Consider the following 27753-nt stretch of genomic DNA (forward strand, 5'->3'; position numbering starts at 1 on the left):
AAGAACTCGGTGACCGTACGCCATTTTCGTCCGATAATAGATCAATCCACAGTTTTCAAAAGTTGCGTTTCCCGACTGTCGTTTATGGGGGAAAACCCTTAGAATAACCTCATAACATACTTGGTTATATCTTTGTCATTTGATATACGTTTGGTTTGGTTTGAACGTATTTTTTGTCTTAATGTCACAACAAAAGTTATTAAAACTTAGAACGTACGATCTCTTTATGTGACCATAACACAAAATATGTTCCAAAATTTATGTACAACGGAATCAAGGGTGAATAAGACGATCTTCTTACATAAAGCAGTTAATCAGGAGATATGCACATACAAAATACAAAGTACAGCTGAACAAGTATATATAGTTACTTCACTGTAATAAACAAATCATCTCATGCTATTTTTATGCTACTGAGCGCATTCACAGTAATCGATAAATTACGGTTTATTCCAACGGTTCGAATTCGTGTCTATAAGCAAAATTTAAGCGGCAAAATTTTCGAGTATGTTCGTGAAAGTTTCGCGTTATTTAACGCGATGGTTATGTGTTTATTCGGGAAAGTTTCCTGATATAAGACGAAAGTTATGCATTTATTCGCGAACGTTACGCAATATATCCGCGCGCGAAGTTTTCGCCGAAAAATATTGTTTAGGCTTCGAAAATGAGCTCAGTAGACTTTTCGCATTTTATGATATCCTTCATAGAATTCAAATATAAAATCTCAAATCAACATAATCATATTTTAGAAATTGTAGGCCTCCTTACTTATTTTAAAGATATTCCCTGCAATCCTTCAAATACAGCGTGCAATAATTCATTTAGAGAAAGTGATCTTTCATGCCGGTTGACATAATATGATATCAGTTACTGAATTATGCTTCTCTGTAATGCAGCTGAGGTGATTCAAATAAAGTTATCATTATCTTTTAATTTCTATGAAAATATTTCAAATTTCTAATTCCTTCGCTAAGTTAATGCTCTCTCTCTCTCTCTCTCTCTCTCTCTCTCTCTCTCTCTGTAAGTAAGATTTATCTAATAATTATGGATCCATCGCTTCAAACCTCTCTCTGTTCAACTCTTTGCTATTAAAATTAAACCGGAGAGTGCTTTGGGAGAAAACATTAACCGAATTAAAGATACCCAGTAGTTCTTCTAATTCAGTTCAAAATGGTTCTAATTTAATTCAAGAGAGTATTGACTCAGAAAATTATCAAAAGCATATCATTTACATGTACATGTAACCAAAGAAAGCGTTCCCTGAAATAGATTTAATGTCCAGTTTTTTTTAACCAGTTTTAGAGCTAAAAATGTTACATTACTTGAAAGCACAGAATATTTTCATTGAAAGATTTCAAATTGGCATTTCTGCAAGAGTTGTTGAGAAGAAAACTAGGTCATTTTAAAATATTTCTCAGCGATTCTCCACGACTATCCCTGGAGTTTAATATGTTTCAGTCTTCTTTGATATGATGTCTAATTAGTACCTAACAAGCGTCCATCTCAAGAGATTACAGAAAGTAGAAACTGACTAGTCTCAATGCGACTTATGAAGGTGAACGGCGGGGAAAGGACATACTTTGAATAAATCATTGGTTCTATTTTATTTTTCATTGGGTAGAGGGGGGAGGGTTATGTGCATAAGATCTATGTACACGCTATCCACACTTCTATTAAACCCAACGCACTGCAAACCAGGCTGAAGCTAGCAGCCACTAACCAGCAGCCAATAAGCACGTAGAAGCTAGCAGCCACTGAGGAAAATCATCAAAGGACTGAAAGTACTCATAGGAAAATATTTAATTTGAAACCTATTCTAAAGGAAATTTTTAATTTAATTAATGTTTTGAATTAATAAATGTCAATCGCAACACTCATGGGCAACTTAGCTCACCTGAGAGATTGTACACCAATGGTGAAATGAATTTATATCAGTAAGTAATGAAAGGAAATAAAATTGACCACACATTTCATTTTCTGATCTTTTTGAACAATTTCTCAGCTTACATTCACTAAAGTAATTGCACATTGATAATTTAGCTCACCAGAATATTACAATCAGTCATTAAGTACCTATGAATAGATTGATATGATAGGGAAAATTATATGATGTGGGGTGCTTTATTATCTCAAGACTGATCCTATTTTCATGTGCCAATCCATTTGAAATCATATAGCATTCAAAAATCTTTTCTGTAAATTAGCTCACCTGAAGAGTGATAACCATTGCTTTGTAACAAAAGAAATCAACAAAGGAAATCTTTTGAGCAAGTGGTGTAAGGAAGCAGCATTAAATAATGAAACAAACACTTTCTCTGTAATATCTGGTGAATAATACCTCCATCCTGTGACTCTTATAAAAAGAAATAGTGCATTAGCTCACCTGATTTTGACATTGCGCATAACCTAGTAAGAAAACGTGTAAGACGAGGTTTATGACTGCTTTTAGAGCTGTAATCTGTGAAGACAAGGCGGAAGGAACACCAAGGCAAGGTAGAGGACCCCTAGAAGTATCATTTACCACTTTCAGTTTGGGGCTGTAGTGGTACCACCAGGTGGCTCCCGGGGGTCGGGGCAGATTTCCAGTCCCTATTTCTACTTTAAAAGGGGTGACAAGGACAATGTATCCATTGGTTGAGGTAGAGAGTATTATGGGCTACTCGATACAATATAAATAAGAGCTCTGGGATAGGCAGAAGTATTGTTTAGTTCACCTGAAATTTGACATTTTTCGTTTCTCGTAATGAAAGAGGTGGTTTTATGACTCCTCTTCCAGCATTAATCTTTGAAGACAAGGCGGAAGGAACATCAAGGCAAGGTAGAGGACCCCTAGAAGTATCATTTACCACTTTCAGTTTGGGACTGTAGTGGTACCACCAGGTGGCTCCCGGGGGTCGGGGCAGATTTCCAGTCCCTATTTCTACTCAAGGAGGGGTGACAAGGACAATGTATCCATTGGATGAGGTAGAGAGTACTATGGGCTACTCGACGCCATGTAAAGAAGTAGTTCTGGGATACCCGGAAGTATTGTTTAGCTCACCTGAACTTTGACATTAATTTTTCGTTTCTCGTAAATAAAGAGGAGGTTTTAGGACTCCTCTTCCAGCATTAATCTTTGAAGACAAGGCGAAAGGAACATCAAGGCAAGGTAGAGGACCCCTCGAAGTATCATTTACCACTTTCAGTTTGGGACTGTAGTGGTACCACCAGGTGGCTCCCGGGGGTCGGGGCAGATTTCCAGTCCCTATTTCTACTTTAAAAGGGGTGACAAGGACAATGTATCCATTGGTTGAGGTAGAGAGTATTATGGGCTACTCGATACAATATAAATAAGAGCTCTGGGATAGGCAGAAATATTGTTTAGTTCACCTGAAATTTGACATTTTTCGTTTCTCGTAATGAAAGAGGTGGTTTTATGACTCCTCTTCCAGCATTAATCTTTGAAGACAAGGCGGAAGGAACATCAAGGCAAGGTAGAGGACCCCTCGAAGTATCATTTACCACTTTCAGTTTGGGACTGTAGTGGTACCACCAGGTGGCTCCCGGGGGTCGGGGCAGATTTCCAGTCCCTATTTCTACTCAAGGAGGGGTGACAAGGACAATGTATCCATTGGATGAGGTAGAGAGTACTATGGGCTACTCGACGCCATGTAAAGAAGTAGTTCTGGGATACCCGGAAGTATTGTTTAGCTCACCTGAACTTTGACATTAATTTTTCGTTTCTCGTAAATAAAGAGGGGGTTTTAGGACTCCTCTTCCAGCATTAATCTTTGAAGACAAGGCGAAAGGAACATCAAGGCAAGGTAGAGGACCCCTCGAAGTATCATTTACCACTTTCAGTTTGGGGCTGTAGTGGTACCACCAGGTGGCTCCCGGGGGTCGGGGCAGATTTCCAGTCCCTATTTCTACTCAAGGAGGGGTGACAAGGACAATGTATCCATTGAATGAGGTAGAGAGTACTATGGGCTACTCTATGCCATGTAAAGAAGAGCTTTGGGAATACCAGAAGTATTGTTTAGCTCACCTGAACTTTGACATTTTTCGTTTTTCGAAATGAAGGAGGGGGTTTTAGGACTCCTCTTCCAGCATTAATCTTTGAAGACAAGGCGGAAGGAACATCAAGGCAAGGTAGAGGACCCGTAGGACTATCATTTACCACTTTCAGTTTGGGGCTGTAGTGGTACCACGAGGTGGCTCCCGGGGATCGTTACAGATTTCGAGTCCCTATTTCTAGTAATTGAGGGGTGACAAGGACAATATATCCATTGATTGAGGTAGAGGGTACTAAGGGGTACTCGATGCCATGTAAAGAAGAGCCCTGGGATAGTCTGGACAGATTTTGACTCCCCATTTCTACTTTAGGAGGGGTGACAAGGACAATGTATCCATTGATTGAGGTAGAGAGTACTAAGGGTTATATGATGCCATGTAAAGAAGAGCTCTGGGATACCTAGAAGTATTGTTTAACTCAACTAAAGAAGAGGTTTGTGATACCGGAAAGTATTTTTTAGGTCATCCGAATTTTTCATACATATAATTATCTGATGTATAGAGACTGCTCGGTATAATGCATTTCGTCTTTCCATCGTAAAGATTCTCCTTTTGTAGACTTATGATTCCACCCATTCTGTTTGAAGCCGTAGCGATACCACGTGGTTGCCCTAGTGGGTCGTGACAGATTGATGGTCTTTACATCTAGTCTTTCATATACTCAGGAAGGGTCAAAGAGACGTGAAATGATGGGTCTTTGAGGAACAAGCAAATTATTTTTAAAAAATATAATGATTTTCCTTAGAAAATTGCGCGTAGTACAAAGTATCCCAATATTGTGAACGAACATCGGTAGGTACTATGGAGAATTGATATAGATTTAGCTAACGACCGCCATTTAAATGAGCTGGTGACCGCCATTTAATTTAAGTGGTGGCTGCCATTCATTATCTGGCGGCGCAACTTAATTTAAGTGGCGGAAGCCACTTTTTGTATGGCAACCGCCACTTATTATCTAGCGGCAGCCACTTAAGCTGAATGACGTCCACCACATACTTGTAATTTACCTAATTGTCTAACTGCCGGCGGTCACTTAATTCAGTTGTTGGCCGCGAATTGATGGTGGTTTTTATTTAATTTATGTGGCGATCACCACGTCAGTTACTGTAAACCAACTTTTATTCGCAGCTACTTTTATTTCGCGATTTACCTGCGGTAAACTGGTTCGCGGCGAGTAATTTTCGCGATCGACCTTTTTTCGGGCCTGTGACAGACGTTCAAGGACTGGTTCACGACTACAGATATATAATCAACTTTGTACTGTTGTATTGAGCGCCAAATTAACATAAACTCAAATAATAGAAGATATCTTTAATTATTTGAAGATATCATCAATTCATTTGATGCGCGCAACAAATCCATTAAATATCTCCGCAAACAATTGATATCTTCAATTCTGAATTATTGCACACATTAATTGAATTGTTGATAGGATTGACCATTCCGCTGAATTGATGAGCGCTATTAATGATTTCATTTAAAGAGATCAACAATTCAATTATTGCGCGAATTAATTGAATTGATGCACGCTAAAATTTAGGTGAAGAGAGCAATAATTCAATTATTGCAAGCATTAAATGAATTATTGCTCTCTTCAAGTGAATTGTTGCGCGCATTTAATTCAATTATTGATATCATATTAATGTGTGACGCCTCCATATGAGTGAGATATTCTCATGAGGGACGTTAAACAATATACAATCAATCATATTAATGCGCGCAATAATATTGATTTGATGCTCTCCTCAATCGAATTAATGATATTATTGATTCAATTGATGTGCGCAATAATTATTTTAGAGAGAGGCCAACTACATGAATATAATTAGAGACATCTTCAATTCAACAAATCCACAGTAATATTGAATTGTTGCTCGCATTAATTCTTTATATGAAAGCTTTAAAATTAGTTAAAGATATCTTCATCAAATCATTTACATCGATCTCCAGATGTAAAGTTGCGAGCAATAACTACACCACTTTGATGCACCCATCACTGGAATCGATGAGAGCAATAAACTGAATTGATGCGCGCATCAAATCAATCATTGCTCTCATCAGTTGAAGTAATGTTGGATTTATTTCTTCAGCCTACACTATCTTTTGATGCTTGCATATTGATACATGTATGACTAAGCATGGCAGGCACTGTATGATAAAAAAGTTTTCCTTGTATATTCCCTTTGTTCCATACTGTGGTCCCACCCAAAGTGAGGCAATAGTTTGAGCAAATTTGAATCTACACTTCGTGTGGATGTTTGCAAATTAACATTACTAATCTTGGTCGGTTGCGGTAGATCAGTGGTTGGGCCTTCGCTTCTTAACCGGAAGGTCGTGAGTTATAGCCCCGCTTATGCCATGGGCGCGTCAAACCTAAAACCTAAGACCTAAATATCAGTAGTCATTGCTCCTTTGCCAAACACTCGGCATTTAGAAGTGGGATCTTTCTTATATGACCTTTAAACAGAGGTTCCCTCTCGCAGCAGGCATAGATAAATGAAAGAACTCTCACTGCTGCGGCCCTGGGCGCTAAGAAACGGTCTAAATTTGTGGTACGTTGTTCGTGAAAAAGATTTTTAAAAAATGTCCAATATATCCCAATCCCTTATTGTGGTTCCGGGACTGTTATTTTTGCATTTTATTAAGGAACCTCTCACATAAGTTTTGTATTTTCTAGTTCAGCGGTTCTTCAGATTGGAGATCAGGTTTTCCAACAGTCTGTTGGAATTCCCATGAGCACGAATAGTGCTCCTTTATTAGCTGACCTGTTTTTATATTCTTATGAAGCACGGTTTATTCAAAAGCTTCTACATAAGAAGGAAAAAATCTCTTGTTGTGGCCTTCAACTGGACATTTTGATAAATCGACGACGTTTTATCTATTTACAATAATCCTTTGCATTCATGAAAAGTGAAGATAACGAAAAGTGACCAAGGCTCGTGCCCTGATTTTATTTGCATGGGTAAAAAGGTTAAATATGCTAGTAAAATTTTCGTAGTAATTTCACCACTCTGTGGAGTCTATAAGGGACACAGGTTCCTACAGATCGGTTAGTGTCCCTCAGATTATCCTTCGAGATATCAAAGATTTGTCTTATGTACAATCGTCAGATTGTCAGCTTTGGTACAGAAACCAAAATTCTTATACCCAAATTAAAGACTGTTATGCTCCTTTAAGAGATATTCTTGATAATTCCTTTTCAGACCCCATGTGTTCAACCTCAAAATGTTCTGCAACAAAATGCAAAACTTGTGATATACTGATCACAAGAAATTCATTTAGTAGTAATCTAACTGGACGTAGTTTCTGTACCAAAACTTTTGATAATCTGATCTCATTACTCCCATAAACAATACAAAATAGATAGTCAACCATTCAACGGTCAACAGGAGTTGCTTACTCCTCCTAGGCATCTGATCCTACCTCTGTTGTGTCCAGGGGTCTGTGTTTGCCCAACTATCTATTTTGTATTGGTTACAGGAGTTATGAGATTGATCACTTGTTTGTTATCTTCACCTTGTTTAGTTAAGAAAACACGGACCCCTGGACATATCGTCGCTGTAGAGGCAGACGGTCGTATGTGTATGCAAAGTTTGAGTTCAAATAAGAGAGAAAAACACAAAGAAAAATCAGAAACCTGATCCAAAACTTTTCGATATGGTACAAAGTGTCTAAATCGATTTAGAAACATATAGAAATACTTTAATGTTGTTTTATATCTGTTTTCAAACCTATTTTCACATATACGTCCTTTGGGTTTGGTAGTATTCAATCATTGTTTACTTAAGGTCGTAACTTCCACTTACCGCCTTTTTAAATTATCCAGAATGGGAATGAAACAGATACTACGTAAGTGAATCATGTTAAAAAAAATCATTCATTCATTCCATTTATAAAATGATATTTCAAAACAAAAATATCTGAATTTGTCATTCAACAAAACACACACCCATGAATAGTGTGAAAAAATACTTCCATTATTTCATCCCACAAATCAACATTAAGAATATCAGTTCAGCTTGCTAATCTACTAACATTCACAAATAATCGTCAATGGGTAGCTACATTTATATAAAAAATCTTCGAAAATGTGATCTACAAAAACCAGATAGATTAATAGAACACGCATCAACATCGGATTCCGCATCAACATCAGAAAAAAGAAACAAACCTGTTTTGTGGGTTTGTTCAAATGGAATCATGTGATAAAAAATGAATTCTTGGAACGCTTCTTGGCAAAACTGACAAACAAAAGCCACACAGTGCACAGATTATGAGATGCTCTACCGTAATCTTGAGTCAATCTGAACTGTCTTCTTTATTGGGTTCTTCCAGAACGTTGCACACATTCCCCTTGTAAGGAAGCTGTGAGTAGAAACTCTGAGGAAGGTTTTTCTTGCATAGATTCATTAGATCTTTGAACTTGGTATCTGATATTGGGATAAGGCTGAATACAGTGGTTTAAGATGTAATTTTTCATGTTTCTCAGCTTTCCTACATTGCTTCGTCCCTAAATATCAACTGATGTATATTCTGGCGGACTGATTTCGTATTTGAAAAATATCTTGGTAGGGTCTTCCTTTCGATGATACTGAAATGAATGAATATTGTTCCATTTTAATCTTGCTCCACCTTCTGCAAAAACCCGGTTGCATATACAGTCATCTGTAAGACTTTTGAAATGTAATACATCTGTGTGTGCCAACTCCTTCACCACATACTTGGGTGGGTTTACTTTAGCATTGCGGACACCAAGCATCCAATCACTGGGAGATTACATATCTGCATGTTTTGTGGATCGTTCAATAGTAGCTTGAACAGAATCTCCCTCCATTTGTGAGTGCCCTCTTTCAAAATAATTGAGTGTTATCTTTTGAATTGGAAGATTAACAACCGAGTAGAGACACATCCCAGTAAATGGTAAATTTCTTTGTTGTCCGGTGCAACTGTTTGAATAGTACAACAGTTCATCGATTGACCCCACACTTTTATTGTAGTCAAGAAGACATGAAGTGTCTCATTGTAGTCCTTTTTACACTTCTCAGTGTACAAATTGTACATTTTTCTTATGGATAGAGAAATGTCCAAATATTCTCTCTCAGTTGATTTTCTGCAGTAATGAGATTCTGTTCTTGGGAATTAACGGATGTGGTCTCTGATAAAATTTTTGTCATCCTCTGAAATTGTGTTCTTTGGAATATGTTTTCCGCTATTGTCTGTTGAAGAGAAAGGGTGCTTTTTCTTCTTCAATGCGTACGTAACTGATTTCTCACCAATATCCAATGTTCCCATAAGTGTTCTCTTTCATACCTCTACCTTGCTCTCATCTATAGGCAAATAATAATGAATAGTGTGTTTCCTTCTTGATTCTTCTTCTGGATTTTTGGTTTTTCCACGCTTTTCTGACATTATTGCATAACACCTTATGAAATATCTTTGACGATCGTATGATAGATTCCAGTCACTTTGAAATATATCCGACCTCTGGGTGTTACTGATTTTGTCTTGACATTTGTACTTGCATTTGCAAGTTGTTTCTTTCTATGTTCTCCCAGAGATTTTACTGACCTTGCAGTTTGTGTATGCCTTTCCTTTATTGCAATGCTGCTTGGCTTTATTTCTTTTCCATTCTGTTGTGTTTCTTTGCTTTCGTCCACATCTCAATGTACTAGTCGTACAAGTAGATGGTTCATTAAGACTGCTGTTGCAACTGTCTTCACATTCATTTTCATTAGCACAGACATTTGTTTTTCTTTCTAAATGTACGTTTCATTTTTATTCTTCCCCAGAGAACTTGAACTATTAAGCCATTTTCTCTTACCTCAACTTGGAAGTACATATTCATCTGAAGAATCTTCAATTAGATCGAAACTGCCTTCATATGTTGTACTTTCTGCATCTTGTGAATCGTTACCTAACGTATGACTAGATTCTGTCAATCTTGATATGATGTTTCCTTCATCTGTAGTGGTAAGCTCAACTATCACTTCATCGCAAGGGATGTCACCAATAGCACTAAGTATTTGATCTAATTGCTCCACTGTGAGAGAGGTATTCATGCTCTCTTTGGGTACATGCACCTCACAGTCTTGTGTAACCTCTGTTAGAACATTAGAATCTACGTTCTACTCTGTTTCAACTGCTGATTCTGTGTTGTGTGTGATGTTTTTCGCTGATTCTATGTTGCCTATGGTGTCTTTCGCTGATTCTATGTTACCTATGATGCATTTCGCTGATTATTTGCTGCCTATAGTGTCTTTTGTTGATTCTGTGTTGTGTATGATGTCTTTCGCTGATTCTGGGTTGTTTATGGTGTCTTGTGCTGATTCTGGGTTGCCAAGGGTGTCTTTCGCTGATTCTGGGTTGCCTATGATATCTTTCGCCGATTCTATGTTGCCTATGATGTATTTCGCTGATTATGTGCTGCCTATAGTGTCTTTTGTTGATTCTGTGTTGTGTATGATGTCTTGCGCTTATTCTGGACTGTCTATGATGTCTTTCACTGATTATGTGTTCTCCATTGTGCCTTTCGCTAATTCTGTGTTGTTCATGATGTCCTTTGCCGATTCTGTGTCCTCGGTGTCTTTTGCTGATTTTGCTGTTTTCGGGTGTTCCGTCATGTCTATTGTTCTGTGTGAGAACTTGTTTTCTTACAGTTTTTCTGTATTTTGCTAGGCGTATTATCGTCACTACTACCAGAATCATAATTCCCCCCTTCGTGAGCCCAGTATAATATAATATCTTCATCACCGTTAACGTCTTTTTTCTGTTTCCGTCATATTTAGGCTAAATGTTGCGCAAAGTGACCAGTTTCTAGATGTTCTTTATACGCCTTGTTGTAGTATTTTATCTTATCAGACAGTATACCAATTCTTATTTTAACCTTCAGTACATGGATTTACCACATGAATTTTACTTCAACTGGCACCGAAGGATGAAATACATGGTCTTTAAAGGTTGTACAGGCCAAATTATAATTGTTCAAACTAATTTCCTGCTGCATATGTCGATTCGATATATCCTTATGGCAAACGGGATGAGCTTTTCCATCGTCAACTTCCCATATTTATGTACCAATATTCCATTATCACCTGCATATGGTGTTTATATCTCTCAACTGATTCCATGCGCAAGAACTTGTTATACGTGTGATCAGTTTTTAAATCGATACACGTTACTTGCAAACAAGTTGATATTACAAGGGTTTAAACAATCTCGTGTAAAGTCAGTATTTCGCAAATCCTTTGGTCGTTATAATGATCTAGTTTGCCAATACAACAGTTCATTGGGTCAAATGCTGTCTGACGTGTTTCATACAAATTGTTAAGCAGTTCTTGGCGCATTGATTTGACTACGGAATACACCGTTTACCTGATCAAGAGATAGAGTTCACTGGTGGTGTGACCGGTCAAAAGGGGATACTCCGTCTTCCTAGACACACGATTCCACCTCTGGTAGATCCAGGGGTCTATGTTTGCCCAACTCTCTATTTTGCATTCCGTTTAGGAGTAATGAGATTGATCACTGTTAGTTATCTTCACCTTTCATTACCTTCCCCATTTTCCCTTTTCTTGAATGCGAAGGCGCTCCTTCGTTTGTACAAACTTGAAATTCCTACACATAGGGATAGCGTGTGCTAAGGTTCGTTGAAATTAAACCAATGGTGCTAGAGAATATGAAATTGTGAAAAAAAGACGTGACAAACAAAACACATTTATCTGTCGATTGTTGATATCAAGAACAATTGTATGTAAAGCAATGATTACATTTAGTAATTGTGCGCGGGTTTTACAATTAAGAGCATTGTTGTCTGTGAAACTTTTGGTTAATTTACAAAGTAGACCCCAACCCTCGGACCTTTGTAAATGTTTCCATGTTGTATAGATTCCAGTTTTTTGTATTCCCGCGACTATAGTAGGGGTATATATATTGTTTTTCCCGTCGCTCTGTCAGAAATTTTAATCTGGCTCATAACGTATGAATGGTGAGCGATAGGGGTCTCATATCTCATATGCAAATTCCGTATTTTCGTACCAAAATTTTTAACCAGGTGACCTTGGTATTTAACCTATGAGTACATTTAAGAAAACCAATTCAAAACATCCTGGACTATTTCAAGTAATGTTGTCATAATTGCATTATATTTCTTGTGGTAAGCCCTTCGCATTTCGTGCATAAAAGGTTTACAAGGTCATAGATCATGCATGAAATGTTAAGGGCTTACCACAGGAGAAGATGAAAGTAGAAATGGCATAGATCATGGTATTGCATGAAAGTTATTACCATAAGGAATTTATATACAAAGTATGGAAGCTCTACCTTAAATAGTTAATAAAATATTTAATCGTTTAGGCTTTCTTAGAAGTAGGAGGAACTCGAAGTTTAACATTCACCTTCTCAAGAAAAAACAAGATTATGTTAGCCATAATTCAAGTGCGGTTATGACGTGATTTTTTGAGCCGAAGTTGTGGCCACACTGTGTGAGCAAAATTAAAATTAGATCAGGTGAAAATCAACAGAGCCAAGGTGACACATGAGCGATGTGACCCATGGACCTCTTGTTTTATAGTAGTAGTGAATGGTAGGAATGCTAGGAATGTGATCTTGAACTAAAGAACTGAACGCATGCTATGAAGGACGAACCACAAACCAAGCCTAATCAATAATATAGAAGTTTGGGCAAAAGAGAAATGTTTAGATAGTATTATGTTACACCTGACGAGAATTTTAAACAATTTTGAAGCCAATTTCTGCAGCTGCCACTCCCCCCAACCACCACCACCTAAAGTTTGAGCCAAGCAAAAATATGTGGCCCGTAGAATGTCTACAAGCTTTTCTAAACAAGTTTCGAAGTGACATTGACCTTTTGACCCAAAAAGCAGCAAAACTTCGACAAAAACTACATATTCAATTAGTGATAACTACCATATAAACTAAGTGGAGGCCACCAGATATTAAATAGCGGTTGCAAGTTAAATTAAGTGGCGAATTATAATGATTCCACAGTAGTGTAATTAGAACTACGCCAAATTCTATAACAGAATCTGTTGCATACCAACAATATTAAACCATTATCTTTTCTATGAGACACAAAAAATGGTATAGTTCAGGCGAGGTAAGCAACACTATCAGGTATAACGGAACTTTTGTCAGTCTGTGATCGAGTAATGAATACGATCTCCTGCAGTATTCCAACAAATTGAAACATTGGCCTTAGTAGAGTGGAACTCAAGATCTCTTCTGAACCCCAGGGTCCACTGGGTGGTACCACTACAACTTCAAACTGAAAGCGGCAAATGATAGCTCTATGTTTTTTCTACATTCTCTTGATGTCCTTTCCGCCTTGTCTTCAAAGATTTATGCTCTAAAGCAGGCACCAAATCCCTTCATTCTCTACGAGATACAAAAATATCAATGTTCAGGGGAGCTAAACAATACTTCCAGGCATCACAGAGCTCTTCTTGACATGGCATCGAGTACCCCTTAGTACCCTATTCCTTAATCAATGGATACATTGTCCTTGTCACCCCTCCTAGAGTAGAAATGGGGACTTGAAATATGTCCCGACCCCCGGGAGCAACCTGATGGTACCACTACAGCCCCAAACTGAAAGCGGTTAATGATATTCCTAAGGGGCCTCTACCTTGCCTTGATGTTCCTTTCGCCTTGTCTTCAAAGATAAATGCTGGAAAACCAGTCATAAAACCCATTTATTTTCTACGACATACGAAAAATGTCAAAGTTCAGGTGAGCTAAACAATACTTCCTGGTATCCCAGAGCTCTTCTTTACATGGCATCCAATAGCCCATAATACTCTCTACCTCATCCAATGGATACATTGTCCTTGTCACCCCTCTTTGAGTAGAAATGGGGACTGGAAATCTGCCCCAACCCCAAGGAGCCACCTGGTGGTACCACTACAGCCCCAAACTGAAAGTGGTAAATGATAGTCCTAGGGGTCCTCTACCTTGACTTGATGCTCCTTCCGCCTTGTCTTCAAAGATTAATGCTGGAAGAGGAGCCCTAAAAACCCCTCTTTCATTTCGAGAAACGAAAAATGTCAAAGTTCAGGTGAGCTAACCAATACTTCTGGGTATCCCAGAACTCTTCTTTACATGGTGTCGAGTAGCCCATAGTACTGTCTACCTCATCCAATGGATACATTGTCCTTGTCACCCCTCCTTGAGTAGAAATAGGGACTGGAAATCTGCCCCGACCCCCGGGAGCCACCTGGTGGTACCACTACAGCCCCAAACTGAAAATGGTAAGTGATAGTCCTAGGGAACCTCTACCTTGCCTTGATGTTCCTTCCGCCTTGTCTTCAAAGATTAATGCTGGAAAATCAGTCATAAAACCCCATCTTTCATTACCAGAAACGAAAAATGTCAAAGTTCAGGTGAGCTAAACAATACTTCCGGGTATCCCAGAACTCTTCTTTACATGGTATCAAGTAGCCCATAGTACCCTCTATCTCAACCAATGGATACATTGTCCTTGTCACCCCTTTTAAAGTAGAAATAGGGACTGGAAATCTGCCCCGACCCCCGGGAGCAACCTGGTGGTACCACTACAGCCCCAAACTGAAAGTGGTAAATGATAGTTCTAGGGGTCCTCTACCTTGCGTTGATGCTCCTTCCGCCTTGTCTTCAAAGATTAATGCTGGAAGAGGAGTCATAAAACCCCATCTTTCAAAAAATGTCAAAGTTCAGGTGAGCTAAACAATACTTTTGGGTATCCCAGAGCTCTTCTTTACATGGTATCGAATAGCCCATAGTATTGTCTACCTCATCCAATGGATACATTGTCCTTGTCACCCCTTCTTGAGTAGAAATAGGGACTGGAAATCTGCCCCGACCCCCGGGAGCCACCTAGTGGTACCACTACAGCCCCAAACTGAAAGTGGTAAATGATAGTTCTAGGGGTCCTCTACCTTGCCTTGATGTTCCTTCCGCCTTGTCTTCAAAGATTAATGCTGGAAGAGGAGTCCTAAAACTCCCTCTTTCATTACGAGAAACGAAAAATGTCAAAGTTCAGGTGAGCTAAACAATACTTCCGGGTATCCCAGAACTCTTCTTTACATGGTGTCGAGTAGCCCATAGTACTCTCTACCTCATCCAATGGATACATTGTCCTTGTCACACCTCCTTGAGTAGAAATAGGGACTTGAAATCTGTCCCGACCCCCGGGAGCAACCTGGTGGTACCACTACAGCCCCAAACTGAGTGGTAAATGATAGTTGTAGGGGTCCTCTACCTTGCCTTGATGTTCCTTCCGCCTTGTCTTCAAAGATTAATGCTGGAAGAGGAGTCCTAAAAACCCCTCTTTCATTACGAGAAACGAAAAATGTCAAAGTTCAGGTGAGCTAAACAATACTTCCGGGTATCCCAGAACTCTTCTTTACATGGCGTCGAGTAGCCCATAGTACTCTCTACCTCATCCAATGGATACATTGTCCTTGTCAACCCTTTTAAAGTAGAAATAGGGACTCGAAATCTTTCCCGACCCCCGGGAGCCACCTGGTGGTACCACTACAGCCCCAAACTGAAAGTGGTAAATGATAGTCCTAGGGGTCCTCTACCTTGTCTTGATGTTCCTTCCGCCTTGTCTTCAAAGATTAATGCTGGAAGAGGAGTCCTAAAACTCCCTCTTTCATTACGAGAAACGAAAAATGTCAAAGTTCAGGTGAGCGAAACAATACTTCTGGGTATCCCAGAACTCTTCTTTACATGGCGTCGAGTAGTCCATAGTACTCTCTACCTCATTCAATGGATACATTGTCCTTGTCACCCCTCCTTGAGTAGAAATAGGGACTGGAAATCTGCCCCGACCCCCGGGAGCCACCTGGTGGTACCACTACAGCCCCAAACTGAAAGTGGTAAATGATAGTTGTAGGGGTCCTCTACCTTGCCTTGATGTTCCTTCCGCTTTGTCTTCAAAGATTAATGCTGGAAGAGGAGTCCTAAAACCTCCTCTTTCATTTTGAGAAACGAAAAATGTCAAAGCTCAGGTGAGCTAAACAATATTTCTGGGTATCCCAGAGCTCTTCTTTACATGGTATCGAGTAGCCCATAGTACTCCCTACCTCAACCAATGGATACATTGTCCTTGTCACCCCTCCTTGAGTAGAAATAGGGACTGGAAATATGTCCCGACCCCCGGGAGCCACCTGGTGGTACCACTACAGCCCCAAACTGAAAATGGTAAGTGATAGTCCTAGGGAACCTCTACCTTGCCTTGATGTTCCTTCCGCCTTGTCTTCAAAGATTAATACTGGAAAATCAGTCATAAAACCCCATCTTTCATTACCAGAAACGAAAAATGTCAAAGTTCAGGTGAGCTAAACAATACTTCTGGGTATTCCAGAACTCTTCTTTACATGGCGTCGAGTAGTCCTTAGTACTCCCTACTTTAATCAATGGATACATTGTCCTTGTCACCCCTTTTAGAGTAGAAATGGGGACTCGAAATCTGTCCCGACCCCCGGGAGCCACCTGGTGGTACCACTACAGCCCCAAACTGAAAGTGGTAAATGATACTTCTAGGGGTCCTCTACTTTGCCTTGATGTTCCTTCCGCCTTGTCTTCACAGATTACAGCTCTAAAAGCAGTCATAAACCTCGTCTTACACGTTTTCTTACTAGGTTATGCGCAATGTCAAAATCAGGTGAGCTAATGCACAATTTTTTTTATAAGAGTCACAGGATGGAGGTATTATTCACCAGATATTACAGAGAAAGTGTTTGTTTCATTATTTAATCCTGCTTCTTTACACCACTTGCTCAAAAGATTTCCTTTGTTGATTTCTTTTGTTACAAAGCAATGTTATCGCTCTTCAGGTGAGCTAATTTACAGAAAAGATTTTTGAATGCAATATGATTTCAAATGGATTCGCACATGAAAATAGGATCAGTCTTGAGATAATAAAGCACCCCACATCATATAATTTTCCCTATCATATCAATCTATTCATAGGTACTTAATGACTGATTGTAATATTCTGGTGAGCTAAATTATCAATGTGCACTTGCTTTCGTGCATGTAAGCTGAGAAATTGTTCAAAAAGATCAGAAAATGAAATGTGTGGTCAATTTTATTTCCTTTCATTACAAATTACTGATATAAATTCATTTCACCATTGGTGTACAATCTCTCAGGTGAGCTAAGTTGCCCATGAGTGTTGCGATTGACATTTATTAATTCAAAACATTAATTAAATTAAAAATTTCCTTAAGAATAGGTTTCAAATTAAATATTTTCCTATGAGTACTCTCAGTCCTTTGATGATTTTCCTTAGTGGCTGCTAGCTTCTACGTGCTTATTGGCTGCTGGTTAGTGGCTGCTAGTTTCAGCCTGGTGCAATGCAAAGGAGAGTTGTCTCCTTCAATATGTCATACATGTTTTCTTCTATATATGAGATTATTGTCTAAAGAAAGGCAAGGACAGGGCCATCCTTTTTGCAATCCAGATACACACGCAAGGATAGACCTGTCAATTACTATCAATTTACTTTAATTTGACTTACACATATACATGTAAATGTGTATGTATGTGTGCGTGTGTGTGCCAGTGCGTACGTGCGTGTGCCAGAGCGTACGTGCGTGTGCCAGAGAGTACGTACGTGCGTGTGCCAGTGCGCGCGCGTGTGTGTTGCATGTAGTATATCGGTACACGAAAAAATAAGAAAGGAATTAATTGATATCACATATTGTACATTAACTGACTACCTGTACAAAGTATGTACAAGAAATATGACCCGTCCCCCTTTTTGTAAGATTCTGAGAATCCGCCACTAATAAAATCTATACGAAACGTAAATGCATAGTCCATTGACCGACAACATCTGGTCCATGGTAAAATTATTCCAAACTGTTTATTAAGGTCAGCTGACTTCATCTACATTATGAAATAAAAAGGTCAAATTTCTCTTTGTGACAAAATCACAATCTTTATAATTATCACCTCTGATCTCATCACAAAGGGTAAGTTATTCTGGGGCCCTCCGCTCTGCTCTTTGTGTGTGTGCCCCCAAACGATGCATTATTGCGGACAGTACATCAGGGTGACTGTGTCAATGTACGATCTTTTTTTTTTTTTTTTTTTTTTTTTTGGCTGGGAAAGATGCTGGCGATAATTTGCTGAGTACATAACACGCTTGACTGACTACCAATCAGAGGATGAGGTTTCCCTCCCGGCGCGTAACGATGATGACATGCATTTGACATGTCCCTATACTATAAATGAAAGCCCAGGGTTGATGGAAAGACGGACAATACACAATCGTAAATGAAAATATGGCAAATGGAAAATGGGGTAAGTTTTTTCCCCCCATAATTAGATGTATTGCTATATAATAGGTGAATTGATACATTGAATATGATGTACATGTATATGTATGTGTGTGTGTAACATGCATTTTGATGCATTACATTTATGATTTTCATATAATTGATGAAAAATCTATAGTACCATGTGCACTCTCTCTCTCTCTCTCTCTCTCTCTCTCTCTCTCAGAATATTTTAAAGAATTTGTGACGTATCTAAAGAACTTGCTGCAATACACATTTGTATATTCATTACCGTAGGATATTTAAATCGTGTACCTTAACCCCAGCATAAACACATCACTGTGTATTCCATTTAATTTAATGTAAGCATAATCAATAAATATGTAATTTACAATAAATTTTGGAGTATTAAACCAATTTTAATATCAACCATTATTTGTACAATGATGTCAATGCTAGTATGTCCTTGCAAAGCGGAATTAATGGGAGTATTTTTAATTGAGTGGTTCACGGGGGAAAACTATGCATTTGTAATTAATTATGTATTTGCAATTAACAATGAGTTGTTGTTTTCCTCACGTGCGTCTCTCTGGAAATTGATATTAATTTTGGCTTATTTGATGTGATAACATGAAATATTGTTACTTTTCCCGTGTCTGTAAAATAATTCGTGTTACCATGTCAACTGCAGTCGTGATTATTGATCACACACATCTGGGGAACCGCCAGATCTGGCTACCCGAGTTCCTGAAACGAGACGTCTCTTCTGGCGAGGAGAAGGAGATGAGGCGATGAAGACACCATCGATCTAAACAAAATAAATAATAAACACATATATTCCCTGCTCAAGAAAATCGTTGAAACATCTGTTCACTCCAAGATTGATTTGCTAAGTGTGATGGTATTATTTCCGCAGAATTAACCATAATGTAGAATCGTTGGTTATAGTTATGTAAACTGTGAAAATAATCAAAATCCGTCGATAAAATTGCCATTTGATTAGGATTATAATTTGTATTGGATGAAAAGAGGGTAGGGGGGGGGAGGGGAGGGGGGTATCTTAACACTGGGTGTATCTTGGATTGATATAATATGGTGAATACAATGTTCTTTATGTTACAGTTGTTTGGAGCTCAAAACCAAATCACTATGATTAACTGTCATTCCTGCATCAAATAAAAAGAACTACAAGCAGGGCAGAATGTGTCGTGGTATTTTACGACAGCGAATTGGTCCAGGTAATTTACGAATTTCTCCCCCGCACGCACGTGTATTCTAACGGGAAGTTAATAGACCATGTGTAACAGGCACAGGTATGCAATTGACCGCGCGTCAAATTACATCGTAATGTCGATTTTATCAAAAGATCAATCACGTGAATACAAAAACACAAAATCAACGATCGGCTTCAACATCTTCGATAAAGGGGGCGTGTACTCAGTATGGGGAAGCCGTAAATTTCCTGGTCAATAAAAATGTTTGTTTAACGAGATACATCTTAAGGGAAATAAATAGATAAAACAGGATTAAAATGAAGTATATACATGCTAATAAAATTAAAGAGCGGAAATCCGTGCAAAATGTTTACAGAGGCCGGCGTGCGTATCATACCCCCAAACATGTGTAAATTATAGAATAAATAAGATTACAATGAATTAAAAATGATCTGCTTCGAACATTAGGATACATGTTACAAAACATAAACTCGTTTGAGCGCACAGTTCTAATCATTTAAGATTTTTCATTCTTTATCATTAATATTTGTAAATATTTTCCTTTTAAACTGATAATAATAATAATAATGATAATAAAAACCAACACCTAACACCCCCGGCCGAAAAAAAACAACCCCAAACTAGGTCCACATGTATATTTGCCCAAACGATGGTTATTTATAGATGTTCAACGAATTTTGCCATGGGGTATTCGAATTCAAAAACTTCGCCAGAAGGACAGTTACTCATGCATGATTCAGACCGATAAACAAAAGAGAGAAAACTTTTGAACTTCGCACACAATTATCATATCAAAAGAAGACTAAGCGCTTAAATAAAATTATACGCCTAAATATCGATTCCGAACGAAAAAATAATCATAGTCGATTACATGCTTTTGTTTCGGTGTCAAGATAAAGTGCATAGCCGGGAAATTCAAGCTTATTCCCGCATCTGGCGAAATCTGCCAACTCTGTAGTGAGCAATTAAAGCTGATTCCTATTGTTTTCTAAAACGAAAGGCCAGGGTGAGGACACGTGCGCGTGTCCCGACAAAAGAGCAAATGAAGTATGAAATTAATCATACCCCAGTTTTTAATTTTGCTATAAATATTCCCTTCAAACCTTTTTTTCTGTGCATCATTGCGGTGAAGACTTGGATGCCGACGCCAGATATAACATATATATGTAAAATGTCTATTCATTTGGGATAAAGATTGCAGTTTAAGTTACATGATAAATGTGTACAGAAATCGATATAAGGCAGACTTTGTAAATATAAACAAAGGGCTCTGACATCCCCAGCATTTCCGTCTTATCTTGAACACCCTGCTGTTTCTTGTGCAAAGGGAGATAAACTAAGACGTAAGGAGGGGGACTTTCCTTCTCAGCGTGACTGCCAAACAGATGCCGAGAAGTGGACTGAATTACGTGCTTCCTTGAATATAATCTCATAATTATTGAAAATACATGGACTCGTGAGTATTCCGGCAGAGTCTATCAAGGCAGATGTGAGTTACACAAACTTCACAAAGATAATTCAATGGAGAGTTTTGGTCATAAAAGTAAGTAGTTTTATCCATACCCGGACATGTAGATGTATACTAGTATTTATAAGTCCCTTTATCTGCTGTTTTTTGTTGTTGTTTTTTTTTGTTTTTGTTTTTTGTTAATTAAAGTAGCCGTGATACTACGAAGTCTTCGATAAAACCTCTGTTTTTATGGGAGTAAAATTCACTGAATTTCAAGCCCGTGTACCAGTCATCTCTCCACGACGTTCAGAGTGCGTTTACGCACACCTTTGATGCTATAAAATTACATCCTAAAGCCGTATCTTAACCTAACATTTATACCGAAATGTCAGGTTTAACAAGTATAAAATCATCTTTTTAAAACAAGCGACTATCCGGTCTTACCGTTGACAATACAAATAAGATCGTTCTTCTAATCTTTTTAAATTGTAATAAGATAAAAACAAAACTATCAAGAAATACGTCACCAGACACCCTCCAGAAATGATAATACCAACTGCAGTGTATCTGTTTTCTCCACATTTACATGTAATCCATTTATCAGACAAATCTACAGACCACAAGATACCCGCAAGATACATGTGGCGTGCCTGCACTTGATATCTGATGGACATCCTGGTCTTTAGTATTGCGATTTAATATTGATATCCTAAATAGAACGCAAGCCCGAGGTTTTCTGACCCCGAATAACGAGACATGATCGCTATCGAAAGGGGACAGAATGTGTAATATATGTATATATGAAACGGTATTTTTTTGTCTCTCCCCTCTGAAATTTGAACATTTTGACGCAATTAAGGATGGGAGCTATTGTCTCTGAAAAGCATTAAAATGTACTTGAAAACGATATGGAAAAGAGATTTTAAAGTGGTAAAATGATAATCAAGAGTTGAAACAAAGGAGTCATTATAACGACACGACAGAGAGGAAAGAACACGTAGTACTGGGCTAGTTAAATAAAGGATTGATTTGTCTGTAAGAACTACACGTGTATAGAGGAACACGTGTACTGCCTGCAGATATTTCACAGATCGAAGAGCAGACGCCGATAGTGATGCGCGGATCAAGATTTTTTTTTTCACGAGGGGGGGGGACATATTCAGTTTCATGTTTGTTTATCACTTTAAAAATTTTACACAAGTATACACCTTTATCAAAATCAGATGTGTTCCTACCCCCCCCCCCCCCTTCCTCTTCTCCCTAAGAATCCATACTTGACATCGATACCAGTGTCTTGCATGTAACAGAAGAAAAAAAAAACCCTCTCCTTACAGATTTGGTGATTGTTTCCGTCTCATCACACCAAATGAGAAGATAAATCAAACCGTGGTTCAAAATAAAAATTGTCGTGTACCTCGCCCCGAACATCATAAAACTTCCGCTAACAAGAAAACCAGGTCAAAAACATTAAACAGAAAACGATATAGAGTTCTCGATCCCCTTGGGCCGAGAGTAGACATCATGTTTTTTCCTTGCAGTTCACACCAATTTAACTTCAAGTCGTTTTATATAAAGATGCGTCAATCAAAATTAACATTTCATTAGAAAAAAAAATTCTCTAGCAGTAATTTCCTGGTTGTACAGCGCAATCCGAATTTGATAATCGCATAACCACAATGTGTATACGATTGAAAACGGATTAAATTATTTACAGTCATCTCGTAATCGTTTGACAAATTTGATGGAGTGCAAATACCCACCTGAACATGATAAAAATCTTAGAGCGTATCCCGGGGTGTTGTTGCGCGTGAGTTGGGATTGATTGATGAGTGGACCTTGAGGATAGAAGGTCCGAGCGAGTGTTGACCACCGGTATATCTCTCCGCATCCTCTGTGCCATTTGTCTAGATCAGCGCGAAAAGTGGGATAAACTCAAGTTCATCGACTTTCTTTTGTCGTTGGTCCTTTGTCCCGAACAGTTTAAATTATCACTGCACCTCTGAGGACTAGTAAATGTGTACGTATAAGTGTGACGGCATGCCGGTTTCGTGGAATAGACTTGTTTTTTCTGGTAAGTTTGTGAATTTTTAGAAATACATAAAATAATTCTTTTCAAATTAGTTATTGAATGACCTCAGTTAAGAGTTTTTAATTAAAGCGATTATATGCTATTCATGCTACGTCCATTACACTTCCTAAACATTTTTTTTTTCAAAATCAGTAACCCTTCGTCATTATTGTTACAAGTACGAAAAATAAAATTATAAGTTTTGCAAATTCGCGCTCTTTAGACTACATACATAATCAACGGGACATCAAATTTATTAATAATTAGCTCACTTTTATCCCGATGAATATATTTAACCAAATATGAACGTCGGTCGTTCACGCAATAAACACGTATATAGGGGCCTAACTACCTAATCTGACGATCAATGACCGAGATCAGAACATACCGTTATGACGCGTGAACATTCATGGTGTCAGTATATCCCCCCTTTGATCAAGGCATATCGATCTTTTTTATGTTAAAAATATTATATTTGTATGTAAACAATGCCAGAATATTTCATGGTCACTCTGCTTACAGTGGGTCTTGTCTACTTTATGACGTCCCACCTTAAGCATGTTCATTTAGGTTGTACGCTATCCGGCACGGCATATGCAGTTTATGGCTGTTTATGGAATATTTATGACCGGGCAGTTGTATACTGCAGTTACAAGCTGGTCTATAAAATTTACCAATCTCAGAGCGGCGGGGAATGTAGTGTAATCTAGAATGATACTGTTTCCCTATAGCGCCAAGGGAATACAGCCTTAGACGAGTAGAACAGCTAACGCTAAAAAGAACTAGATCAGAATGAAATGAGACTTGTTGTACGAGACAACTTTTGAATTAAGAACGTCTAAATATGGAGGTATCTGTTTCAGACGAGTCAGATGATGCTGCGAGAAATGGAACTAACATCATTGTGCGAGACGAGGTGAAAATCGAGACCGTCATCATTATCCTGTGGGTGGCAGGTGGGGTGCTGTTAATGACTCTTCTAATTCTTTTGGTCTGCATCCTTAGGAACAACAAGAAATCCGGAGCACAATGCGGAAATGGGTAAACTGAAAAGTTATTTTTTATTTTCATTTTTCCCCCCATACTAGAACAAATATTTTTGTGATCGGCCATCAGCACATTTGATATTTGACTTCTTGAAATGATGACCTTTTCAATCAGTGATTAAATGTCCCATATGATATTATTTTTGTATATATAGGTCACGTGTATTGCGGATAGATCCAAGACGCGCCAATTCTCGAGATGGCCGATTGAATCATGGGTATACTAATTACGACGAGATCTGGACGTGGATACCTATCATACGCGGGAATGAGGGCGAATGTCCTCGTACCTCCGTATACACCACTCCCTCCAGCAATGATTTACAACCCCCTCCCTATAACGAGGTCGTGGGATCGTCTGCCATTCAACCAACGGCAACCACACCTAGTCCACATGAGACGGCGATAAATTTGCAAAACCAGGTTAGTTCTTTTTCTGCGACGAATCAAATAGCTAACGACGTTATAGTCAATCGGGCTCTGGAAGAGAATGCTCAGAATTCATGTATTTCTGTAAGAAATGAGCAGACGATTTCTGTGCACAATTCCGATTCCATGACTGGTGCAGCTTGTAGTAACATTGTTGAGAGTGAACTTCAGACAAGACAGAGACTACAATCTGAAGGTAATCATTTGAACAATGGCGCTGAAAGAAGACGTACTGAAACCGGAAATTGTAATTCACGGCAACATTTAGCACGTGCAAGGGATTTGACCGGAAACGACACCAACAACATCCCCTCTGTACCAGACACCCCAGATCATTACCGTGACGTAATTTACCACCCAGAGCAAGGACTGTACTCCTTTCTAAGGAGAGAAGGCGGTAGGAGAGCGTGGTGTGACATTCCTCCAAATCTTCTAAACGAGGATGGACCCCCGCCTTACACCCCGGCGCCTGACTACCCAGGCAGGCATCATAATACCCGCAGAACATCATTCCGACAGGCGGTAAGCGAAATACCTCCCAGATATTCAAGGAGACACCAAGGACTTACCGACGAGAGACCAGACATTCCCCCAGATTACACATCCGCGATAGAGCAAGATTTCCCCAACAGTCGAGCTGGACACGTAGAAAGAAATACTACCGCTCCTATCGTGAGGTATCCTTGCACGTGCACGCCGTAATCCTTTGCTTTCTCGTTTGCCACCGCCCTTGTGCCAGCTATTTATCTTAAATAATGCAAACACTAGTTGATACAACAATTGCCTTGAGTCAATGACTATTTTCTTTTTTCTCCTTTGCTGCAATCTGCAGCTTTATTTGTCACTTCATTTTCTAGATGCTTTTGAAATGTATGTCGCAGTCTACAGTCCAGACACTTCTTTCTGTAAATAGGTTATTACGACTGTATACTAATAATAGCACAGTTGCATCGCATATTCCCTGGAAGCCCAAAAAGGCCAACATTCAAAAAAAGGGGGGGGGGTGTCATTTCAAGCAATGTACTTTGTGTTATTATTGGTATACAGACGTCGTCATTATTTCTTTACATTCTACATTCTACTCCGCTTAACTCGTATATTGAAATTCTGGGGACTGACCTGAATTGTTCATTATGTCCAAAGTTCAATGGAACCATTGTTGAAATATATAAAATGGTGTTACTGGGGATTTATATTAACTTCAATATAAGAGATAGTTCAATTTAAGCGACTTCATTATAAGTGGAGTAGACTGTATTTGCATGGAATGTTAACACAGTACTGCATGTAAATCATTGTCTTTGAATTCTTCTACAAAACCCAAGAGTGTCTTGCTATAGTGATGTTGATTTATTTCATTTACTTCTTAAAATGTTTCGGCTTTTAATTAAAAAAGATATTAACTCTCTGTAAAATTATCTCATTCCAGGTGTGACTATGATTACTTCTAACTACAAAGACTCAACCGCCGTGCCAAACACCGTCCACCAGTCATCAAATGAGAGGGGGGAGGAGGGAGTAAACTCTGGGGCAATGACAGTCCGCCAGATAATAGCTCTCGGAGTCGATTAGATTTTCCTAGTCTAGTCCAGTCTCCTTAAACTGTATAGTAGAGGATGACGATTGCGTGATTTACTTGGTGATGTCACTTCTAGTCAGTATTATGTAAATAGACCATTACTAATCAGTATTTATTGTATGTCATGAACTTTTAATATATTTTTATATACACCCGGTATGTACTGATGAAAGTTCCTCGTTAGTCATCTCGCTAGCCAGGGGAGTGGACCGAACACCCTTGGCTACATCTTCACAAGTCAAGGGTTATTGATTCTTTACTTCGCATTAACCCTTGACATCAGTGACTATTAAAATGTTGGGCTCATTATCTTTTTGCTTAAGACAATATTGCTTAAACGATTGAAATAGCCATAACTGTCGGTATCAATTCACGTGTTTTTATTTGAATCTCTCGCTTCGCGTTGTTAGAAATAGAACCGCATTCTCATTGGTTCCCATTCTTTTGTGGAACCAATCAGAACGAGCCCAACTTTTTGATAGTCAATGATGTCAAGGGTTAGTGCGAGGTAACGAATCAATAACTCTTGACTAGTGATGATCGTTAGTGCGCTAAGCCAAAGAAACAAAAGCTGCAAATTAACAGCTGTTGATTTTATCATCAGTTCTTGCATGAATAGATGAAATCTATGCGGCTTGAGATATAAATTATGTAGCTAGTTTAATAACTAGATCTAGCTAGCAGGTTGAACTTAAGTTGCATTGGATACGTGTACTTCAGCGTTTCTATCTGCAGTGTTTAAATGTGTTCAAGAAACAGGACGATATTATAGTGAAAAGAAAATCCGCTCTTCCAAAGATGTGTGAATATAACAATCAAAAATAAATGTTTGTATCATGCTGTATCGCTTGTTCTGTTGTGAACTTTAAGCTTTTATCTGTAAACAACTTTCCGGATTCATGGTGAACATCTTGTAACCCATTGACCGCTGTCCGTAAATCACCAGAGGCCGTAGAAAAACGTACACACGGTCCTCTAATCTTGCATTGCATATATTTTCTTAAAAGTACTTTTTTTTTTACATTTCTTTCAAAGATATATTTTTTATTTCCTGCACAAACCTATACTATTTATTCTGTTTATACCTCTCTTCTCCCTGGGCATCAGAAGTTGTACTTTGAGTAAATTTCGGGAACTCTTCACACACATAGTTATGATGAAGATAAAGTTCACAGTACGTTCACTCGCACCAGTACATGATAAACCTGCGTGACCTTGATAGAAATGTAAAACTTCCGTATTAATTATTTCTGTACACCTCGGAAAACTTTTCGACAGTTTCTAATTGTCAGCATTGAAGGTCAAAGGCTTAGTTATGACTGTACATTTTATAGTGGGAAATGTCCGACTCAGCTAACCCAACATGTAGGGTGAAGGATACTGAAGCGAAAATATATATGTTTGAGGTATATCTCAATTTATGGATATATTTCGCAGGAAAGCATATGGTTACGAAAGAAAGCATTAATTCAGGAATATATGGAAACAAATATATTCACTGTACACTTTCTAGTTTTATCAAACAACCGTGATCAAATATCAGGATCACGCTTTGTTTTATCGTCACCTTTATATGACCAAAAATTACGTGTAACCTGTATAGGTTTATGC

The 27753-nt window shown here is 38.5% G+C and overlaps 1 protein-coding gene across 4 annotated transcripts; it reads left to right on the forward strand.

The window, feature by feature from the left end:
- The first annotated feature begins 17462 nt into the window (after nucleotides 1–17462).
- Nucleotides 17463–26984, forward strand: LOC125672586 (uncharacterized). Of its 4 annotated transcripts, XM_056139190.1 has the most exons (5): nucleotides 17463–18360; nucleotides 19458–19573; nucleotides 23952–24129; nucleotides 24290–25240; nucleotides 25993–26984. In XM_056139190.1, exons 2-5 carry the CDS (start codon nucleotides 19537–19539, stop codon nucleotides 26012–26014), a joined length of 1188 nt encoding a protein of 395 aa, XP_055995165.1. In that variant the 5' UTR covers nucleotides 17463–18360; nucleotides 19458–19536; the 3' UTR covers nucleotides 26015–26984. The 4 variants fall into 4 exon arrangements, with proteins under 4 accessions (XP_055995165.1, XP_048764752.1, XP_048764745.1 ...); XM_048908795.2 differs by lacking the exon at nucleotides 19458–19573; XM_048908788.2 differs by lacking the exons at nucleotides 17463–18360; nucleotides 19458–19573 and adding an exon at nucleotides 20480–21113.
- The last annotated feature ends 769 nt before the right edge of the window (nucleotides 26985–27753 follow it).

Source organism: Ostrea edulis, chromosome 1 (assembly GCF_947568905.1).
Source record: "Ostrea edulis chromosome 1, xbOstEdul1.1, whole genome shotgun sequence".
NCBI lineage: Eukaryota > Metazoa > Mollusca > Bivalvia > Ostreida > Ostreidae > Ostrea > Ostrea edulis.

Bases quoted from the DNA above. Each gene is read 5' to 3' on its own strand.
- LOC125672586 (XM_048908782.1), top strand. From the start codon at position 23,034: ATGTGTACGTATAAGTGTGACGGCATGCCGGTTTCGTGGAATAGACTT. The intron at 24,130-24,289 runs GTAAACTGAAAA...TTGTATATATAG, and splicing joins GGAGCACAATGCGGAAATGG to GTCACGTGTATTGCGGATAG. The intron at 25,241-25,992 runs GTATCCTTGCAC...ATCTCATTCCAG, and splicing joins ACTACCGCTCCTATCGTGAG to GTGTGACTATGATTACTTCT.